We start from the raw sequence: 8506 nt of genomic DNA, 5'->3' as shown, positions 1-8506 counted from the left end.
ACCCCAGGGCTCACCCTGTTGCTTTGCTTTTATGCTCATAAATGTTAAATTGCCATTTAAAAAAATAATAAAACGAGCAACAAACAAGACAGGATGGAAACAGCGTTGGCTTTGATAGATGCCAAGACTCTCTTTTGGAAGAGGGGGCCCTGTGGCCCGGGCCCCCCCCCCCCCCCCGGGCCTCAGGGCAGCGTCGGGTGGGGCTCGGAGGGGCCAGCTCCCCACTGACCAGCTTCTCCTCGCAGTGCTGAGGGGCGGCCCTCTCAGCGGGCCCTACCGCCTGCGCCAGTTCCACCTGCACTGGGGCTCCGCGGACGACCACGGCTCGGAGCACACCGTGGACGGGGTGCAGTACGCCGCCGAGGTAGGAGCCGCCACCCCGGGAAACAGCCAAGCCGTGCCACCGCTCTGTGCCCAGCCTGTAGCTTTGCAAAGAGCTACGGTCCTTTCGCCTAAGCTGAGGCTGCCAACCTTCTGGGCTAGCGGCTAACAGTTAAGGGGCAGGGTGGGCGCCCCGAGGGAAGAGTTCCAAGGTGACTTTAAGAACTTGGACAGCAGCTGAATAGAAGGAAGTCCTGGCCAATGGGATGCTTACAGGTGAGCACTGCTGAGCCCTCTGGCAGCCCCACGCGGCAGGGGACAGGCGGGGACACCGAGGCACAGCAGGCTGTCAGAAGTCCCCCGGGAGGCGTGCGGGCTCTGCCTCAGACCGGCTGCGCGTCCGCAGCTTGTCCTGCGCCCTGAGCTGCCCCTGTGGAAAGAGCCCTTTAGGTGCTTTAAGAACAGCATTCAGGAGTTCCGCCAGCACCCAGTCCCTGTCTCCTCGTGAAGGCTGTGCATACGTGTGTGATTGCATGTGCACATACATTCACACACACAACGCTTAATATGAGCAAATACCACTCTTTGTCTCAGTGAGTCCATTTTTAAAAAGCACAATTTGTAGCTCAGATCAAGGCCCCGAATTACAAGGAATAAGACAAGCCTCCTGCACGTTCTCTCCATGAAGACAAGAGTGTTGGAGGCGAAGGTGGCTGGTGCCCAGAGGCGAGCGTCTTCCCGCCCTCCCCCTTCCGGCAGCTGGGGCAGCGCAGGAAGCGAGGGCGCCGGGGACACTCTCAGGCAGCTGGCTGTTGGGTGAACTAATTCTGGGAGACCCACAGGCCCTCGCGTGGCCATCCGCCCACAGCCCCCCTGAGCCCGGGTGTGAGACACTCCTACTGCCAATGCCTCTAGACATCTCCCCCAGTTAAGTGTGCGCCTCACAAACACAGGGGCTTGCAGCCTGACCTCTGTGCATGGGGGCACCTCTCACGTTTGATATTGTGTGAACGGCTAGGAATATTGTGTTCCCTTGCCATTCTACGTGGCTCAATATGGGCCTTGGACTAATTTACCTGGTGCCTCTGTTCTAAGTTAGGATGAGGTACCCGACTGCGAACAGGAGGCTGATGGAAGACCTTCACATCCCTGCTTGCCCCCCCCCCCCCCCTGCTTCCCAGTTCCCTGTGCTGCAGGTGCTAGCAGACTGAGCTGTCTCAGTCAGAGGAGGGAGCAAATCTCTGACTTCACAGCTCAATTTTTATTCATTGTTTATCACAAAGTCCTAAATCTGTTTATCCTCCTTTTATGCACATTTGAACATTCGACATGTCACCCAAATGGTGGCTGTTACTGTTAGAATCCCACCAGCTTCTCTGCGCTCTCAGCGGCCTGAGGCCGGGAGCTGCGGGGTGTCCTGCGGGGATGTGACGCGGTTCCCTGGCGCTGGGGATGAGCTCACAGCCTCTCTGCTTCCAGCTGCATCTGGTTCACTGGAACCCGAAGTACAACACCTTCGGGGAAGCTCTGAAGCAGCCGGATGGCACCGCCGTGGTGGGCATCTTCCTGAAGGTGAGGACCCGCACGGCCAAGTGCCTTATTTCCCAGCTGACTTTCTTACCCACGCTCAGGGTGGCACCATTTACTCTCCCCTTTTGCTTAACGGGGAGCAGAACGAATTTCAGTATTCATTCAACGAATGCAGGTATTTCTGCTAAGACCAGCTCAAAATGTCTGCTTTCCCTTAAAAGTGTACCTTTTGCCATATTCCTCAAGATGTGGATCTGTAGATGAGTGTGGTGCGGAGGGCGGGAGGGCAGCGTGGCCCATTACCCCTTCCCACGACTCATCCCACGGCCTGCACACCAGCAAAGCCGATGTTGGGGGCGCTGTGATGCTGGGCCTGGCCACGCATCCCCCAGGCTCAGGCAGGCCACATGCTCAAGGTCTCGGCGGAGACAGCACGCAGAATGTGTGTGTTGTTGAGCCAGCCTCGGTTTAAAGAGGCCTTAGTGTCGTTAACACAAGACTTTAGTGGTAACATAATCTAGACTCTAAGCCAGGAGTGGACACCTGCCTTCTTTCTTTCTGAATGACCTGATTCATCTTATGTTCTTCCTTCACTGGTCATGTCCCACAGGAAGGGGTGGGTCTGAGTGGAAAGACGAGTGGGAGTCTAGTTTTAGGTACACCGAGTCCATTCTGGTTCTAATTCTATCTTAAAAAAAGAAAAACATGGAACGACTTTGCAAAGAAGGTCGAGGACACAGAAGCAGATCAACATGCAATTTTGTGGTTCTGTCCTTCAGAAGCCTGGAGTCCAAGTTTAGTTCAGAAAATGCAAGCTCTGAAATTTGTGGGGGAGAAAGAAGTTTATGGTTTGCTCAGTGCAAGAATTCCTGGCAGAGTTATGAGTACTGGTTGCAGATGGATGGGTCAAAACTGGTTTTTAAGACAGTCCTACATTATGGAGAAGGGAAAAGTGTAATTATTGGTTTTCTATTTTCTTACAGATAGGACGTGAGAAAGGCGAGTTCCAGCTGATTCTCGATGCGCTGGACAAAGTGAAGACAAAGGTAAAAAATCCTCCTTTTCCCTCCGAGAACAGAGAACGAGATCTGTCAGCTTTCTCTTTCTACATTTCAAGTGTATTTCTTTCACCTGAATTCTGTTGCCAAGTTTGATGAGTATGCTAAGCACATATGCAGATAAATACCATTATACCCGTATGTTTACAGCTTTAAAGCCCTTTCACATGCATTAGCTTATGTAATGCTCACTGTCAGTTTGTTACATAACTGCTTTCTCAATGAGTGAATGAGCTATGGCCACCCCCAACACATGCACACACCACATACACACACCATATACACACATAACATGCACACACACACTTATACCATATGCACACACTACATACATACAACCACATGCATACACCATATGCACACACACCACAGGCACCCCCCCATATGCGTACACATATACAACACACACCACATGCACACACAAACACATCATGCACACACAACAAATGTACATACACATTTACACAATGCAACATGTATGCACACACAACACAGCACATGAACACACACCACATGTGCAACGTGAAACAGCACGTGCACACAGCAGGTGCACCCACATGTTACATGCATACACACAATGCACAGCACCTACACACACGCTACACGCACACACACATTTGCAGAGGTGCCATATGTGGCTGCTGGTAGCACCCACCTATGGTCACCCTCACAGGAAACCCCTAATGAACCCGCTGGGACTGTCTGCGGCTGCTCCATCGAGTGCGGGTGCGCTTTGCCACCACAGGAAGCATTCCGTGTTCAACAGAACCTGAGCCTCTTGTTACCATTAAGACCCAAAGATTAACTGATGTGAATGGTTTTTGTTGCAGTTTAGCGAGGTTTCTCCTTTTGTTGGGAAGTGATAAAACTACAGCTCTACTGACAGCTGATAAGGAATAACATGTTACAGGACTGTCCCCGAGCCAGTCAGACCTCACCGGCCTGCTGCCCTTTGCCCTTTGCCCTTTATTTCTGAAGGCACGTGCTTTGTTTAAAAGCTCCGTTGTCTCTGCAGCCTTGAATTTATTCTGACAAACACAGTGGTGAGGGCCTGGGGAGAGCGGTGTGCACACTTAGTGCACCTGCCCCTCACCTGCCCATCTCGCCTGCCCACCGCCCCCCCGCAGGGCAAGGAGGTGCCCTTCACCAACTTTGACCCGTCCTGCCTGTTCCCCGCCTGCCGTGACTACTGGACCTACCACGGCTCCTTCACCACCCCGCCCTGCGAGGAGTGCATCGTGTGGCTGCTGCTCAAGGAGCCCATCACCGTGAGCTCCGACCAGGTGAGCGCGGCACGGACGCAGCGCAGGCTGGTTCCGTGGAAGTGATGCTAAATTGAAAGTGTGCAGCTGCCCCGTGGAAGCTCAGAGAGCTGCCCTGCACCAGGGGTCACAGTGGGCCCGGCAGGTACAGCCACAGTCAGCCTGTCCCACCTCCCACAGCGTGAGGTCACAGTGGGCCCGGCAGGTACAGCCACAGTCAGCCTGTCCCACCTCCCACAGCGTGAGGTCACAGTGGGCCCGGCAGGTACAGGTGCAGTCAGCCTGTCCCACCTCCCACAGCGTGAGGTCACAGTGGGCCCGGCAGGTACAGCCACAGTCAGCCTGTCCCACCTCCCACAGCGTGAGGTCACAGTGGGCCCGGCAGGTACAGCCACAGTCAGCCTGTCCCACCTCCCACAGCGTGAGGTCACAGTGGGCCCGGCAGGTACAGGTGCAGTCAGCCTGTCCCACCTCCCACAGCGTGAGGTCACAGTGGGCCCGGCAGGTACAGCCACAGTCAGCCTGTCCCACCTCCCACAGCGTGAGGTCACAGTGGGCCCGGCAGGTACAGCCACAGTCAGCCTGTCCCACCTCCCACAGCGTGACTTCCTCGGGTACCAGGATAACGCACACCATTTCCAGGCGGCTAAGATGCTGGACGGTGACTGAGTTTATGCTCTGGAAACACTTATGGGTTTCGATGAACAGCACTTTGTTCACAGGAGGCGGCCAAGTGCAGGGTAGGAGGCAGGAGGCTCACTCCAGGCCTGGGGAGGAGGTGCAGACCCTGGGGAGGGGGTGTCACCTGTGAGGTGTCGTACAGTAAGCTGAGGCTCAGACAAGGCAAGTGATTAGCTGGTGATCACACAGCCAAGTGCAGGACCTGAGATTCCACCTCCGGCCTGTCTGCTCCAACACCCCTGACGCCCTCCTTACTGCTTCTGAGGAACGTGCAGCAGCAGTGATGGAGGAGACTGGAGGCCAGGCTCGGGGAGAGGAGTGGGCAGCCCGGGGAGGCGGGGTGTGAGGAGCGTGGGCTTCCCGGTGTCTCCCGTGCCTAACGCAGCAGCTTCTCTGCCTCGTGGGCTCAAGTCCACGTGGTCGTTTCTATCAACAGATCAGGTTTAACTGGTACAAATATTTTGAAAGAGGGAATTTCTTAAAGGAGAAAAACTAAAAATATTTTCATATAGAAATATAGCATCACTGACAAGAATTTCCTAAATTCATCTCCCTAAACCAGGGGTCCTCAAACTTTTTAAACAGGGGGCCAGTTCACTGTTTCTCAGACGGTTGGAGGGCTGGACTATAGTTAAAAAAAAACTATGAACAAATTCCTATGCACACTGCACATATCTTATTTTGAAGTAAAAAAACAAAACGGGAACAAATACAATATTTGTATTTGCATGTGGCCCGCGGGCCGTAGTTTGAGGACCCCTGCCCTAAAGAGAAAGAATCAGTTCTGAGCATTTTAAATGTAGCGCGATTGTTAGTTCCTGGTGCTCTTTGAACAATGGATTCCTACATGTACCCAGTGAAGACGACTTACTGGTACACTTTGCACCAACATTGTCCCCTCCTCCATGAAATGAACTGTTTCAGAACCCGGGGAGGAGGCTCTGACCGGGGGCATGCGGTCCTGCATGAAATAGTTTTCCCATGTGAGGAAAAGGCCTGTTCCACCAGGAACTCGTCACCCACCAGCTCTGGACTGAGCACGGGAGGCAGGCGCTGTGTTTGCTGGTCTTGTTTAAAAGCCTTGGGTTTCTAACTCTGTCGCACGCATTGTGTGTCCACTTGGTCTGACGTGGAGCTGACCACCTTCCTTTGCCCTGCAGATGGCCAAGCTGCGCAGCCTCCTGTCCAGCGCGGAGAACGAGCCCCCGGTGCCCCTGGTGGGAAACTGGCGCCCACCGCAGCCCATCAAGGGCAGGGTGGTGAGAGCCTCCTTCAAGTGAGCCCTCCCCGAAGGGAACCCGCCCCCGAGAGAGAGCGGGTCCCGCCTCCTTCCCGTGCTCCTTGTGCCACGTGTATTTCAGTCTCCACACGAGCGATGAGCGATGCAATCACTGACGACAGGATGAGTAGGAAAGCACCCGGCCTTTGTAACGATCACCTTTCCTAGAAAAGTAGCATTTGTAGCGCAGTTTCAGAAAAGAGATGGAAGAGTAAAGATATAGGAAAAGAACTATTGGGCATCATTTTTCTGTCATAAATTTCACAGAACTTCAGTTTTACAATTTTCACGTTACCCATTGTCCATCTTAACACCTTAGTGAGTAATTCTATATGTAGGTGTGGAGGCGTGTGTAAGTCATATAGCAATTAAACTTGACCAGACCGGAACTGAGATGAGAATGTGTTTTAACCCTTAACTAAACCAACGGAGGCCCATGAGGTATTAAAATTCCAGCTCCTGTAAAGATGACCTGGTTTTGATTATCAATGAAACAAAGACACATTCGACCAGGAGATTTAAGAAAACATGACCTGGTATTTGAATTTTTTCTTCCTAAAGGTGGTTGACTGTAGCCTAATACTTTTCTTTCCCGGAAGGAGGACACTTATTTTTAATTTCGCTCCTTTGGTTTTGCATGCTTGTTAACTAAACGGCCCGGATCTCTGAGTTGCGGGTGGGATTCACGACTCCTGGCACAGGTGGGGCGATGTCTGACGTGCAGTGAGGCGGGCAGCTGATCAGCAAAATAATAAAGACATGAATTTGAAGAGTTCCGTGCCCTGGTGTGTGCGCTGTTTGTTGTTTGTTTGTTTGTTTTTAATGAAAAGGGGTTGCACATGACAAAACAGGGTGAAACTAAGAACAAACCCACGTGCTGAGTTGGGTTGGATGCTCCACCCCCTTGGTGTGGTGAAGACAATTAGTGGGAGCCTCTAAGGAAGCCGCAAAAGGACCACATGGCCATGAATTTGAGAGTAGTCTCCAGAGGTCTGAAGGCTGGTTCAGGATTTGGGATTCATACCATAGGTGCCCCTGAGGGACAAGGAATGACCCTGGTCCAACACGTCAAAAGTCCATCCACTTAGCCCGGCCAATGTGGTTCAGTGGTTGAGCATCAGCCTATGAACCAGGAGGTCTCAGTTCGATTCCAGGTCAGGGCACATGCCCAGGTTGCAGGCTCGATCCCCAGTGCGGGGTGTGCAGGAGGCAGCCGATCAATGATTCTCTCTCATCATTGATGTTCCTATCTCCCCTTTCCTCTCTGAAATCAATCTTATATAATAAAAGCCTAATATGCTAAGTGTCTGGTCTATGGTTTGCTGTTCAGTCAAAGCATAATCTACACTAATAAAAGACAAAGATGCTAATTGACCATACCTTCACTATGCCCGAGCCATGCCCACCAGCCAATCAGAGAGACTATATGCAAATTAACCCAACCAAGATGGTGGCCGGCAACCACGGAGCTGGAGCAAGCAGGAGGCTTGGTTGCCCCAGCGATGGAGGAAGCCAAGCTTCCTGCCTGCCCTGGCTGGCTGTGGCCTCCACAAAAGACAACAAAGTTTCAATTATAGAAGCTAAATAAATCCCAGATACCTGCTTCCAGCCAGCCTCCACTGGGAGCTTGGGTGGCTGGGGGCTGGGGCCAGCCTGCAAACAGCCATCAGCCCCTCACCCAGGCAGGCCAGGCACCCCAGTGGGGACCCCTAGCCTGAAGGGGCTGTGGCCAGCCTGCAAACAGCCATCAGCCCCTCACCAGGATGGCCACACCCTCATGTACCTTGGTTGCAGGCACATCCCCAGTGGGAGGTGTGCAGGAGGCAGCTGATCGATGTTTCTCTCTCATCGATGTTTCTAACTCTCTATTCCTCTCCCTTCCTCTCTGTAAAAAATCAATAAAATAAATTAAAAAAAAAACTGACCCTAACAGCAGAGTGACTGGGAATCACTGGTCACTATGACACACACTGACCACCAGGGGGCAGATGCTCAATGCAGGAGCTGCCCCCTGGTGGTCAGTGCGCTCCCACAGGGGGAGCTCTGCTCAGCCACAAGCCAGGCTGATGGCTGCCAGTACAGCAGTGGTGGTGGGAGCCTCTCCCGCCTCCTCAGCAGTGCTAAGGATGTCTGACTACAGCTAGGCCTGCTCCCCGCTGGCAAGTGGACATCCCCCGAGGGCTGCCGGGCTGCCAGAGGGATGTCTGACTGCCAGCTTAGGCCCAATCCCCCGGGGAGCGGGCCTAAGCCAGCAGGTGGTCATTCCCTGAGGGGTCCCAGACTATGAGAGGGCACAGGCCAGGCTGAGAGACCCTCCCGAGTGCACAAATTTTTGTGCACCAGGTCTCTAGTCTACACTAATAAAAGAGAAACAT

General features: G+C 53.1%; 1 protein-coding gene across 1 annotated transcript; it reads left to right on the top strand.

The window, feature by feature from the left end:
• The first annotated feature begins 67 nt into the window (after nt 1-67).
• On the top strand, nt 68-6907 carry CA3 (carbonic anhydrase 3). Its single transcript, XM_006105062.3, has 5 exons — nt 68-364; nt 1801-1893; nt 2835-2897; nt 4037-4192; nt 6013-6907. The coding sequence occupies exons 1-5, from the start codon at nt 119-121 to the stop codon at nt 6130-6132; spliced, it is 678 nt and encodes a 225-aa protein (XP_006105124.1). The 5' UTR covers nt 68-118; the 3' UTR covers nt 6133-6907.
• The last annotated feature ends 1599 nt before the right edge of the window (nt 6908-8506 follow it).

The sequence above is a fragment of the Myotis lucifugus genome, unplaced genomic scaffold, assembly GCF_000147115.1.
Source record: "Myotis lucifugus unplaced genomic scaffold, Myoluc2.0 scaffold_631, whole genome shotgun sequence".
Taxonomy (NCBI): Eukaryota; Metazoa; Chordata; class Mammalia; order Chiroptera; family Vespertilionidae; genus Myotis; species Myotis lucifugus.
Note: the sequence above shows the minus strand (reverse complement) of the source record. Positions and strands in the feature narration are given on the sequence as shown.

Bases quoted from the DNA above. Each gene is read 5' to 3' on its own strand.
- CA3 (XM_006105062.3), top strand. From the start codon at position 119: ATGCCAAGACTCTCTTTTGGAAGAGGGGGCCCTGTGGCCCGGGCCCCC. The intron at 365-1,800 runs GTAGGAGCCGCC...CTCTGCTTCCAG, and splicing joins GGGTGCAGTACGCCGCCGAG to CTGCATCTGGTTCACTGGAA. The intron at 4,193-6,012 runs GTGAGCGCGGCA...TTTGCCCTGCAG, and splicing joins TCACCGTGAGCTCCGACCAG to ATGGCCAAGCTGCGCAGCCT.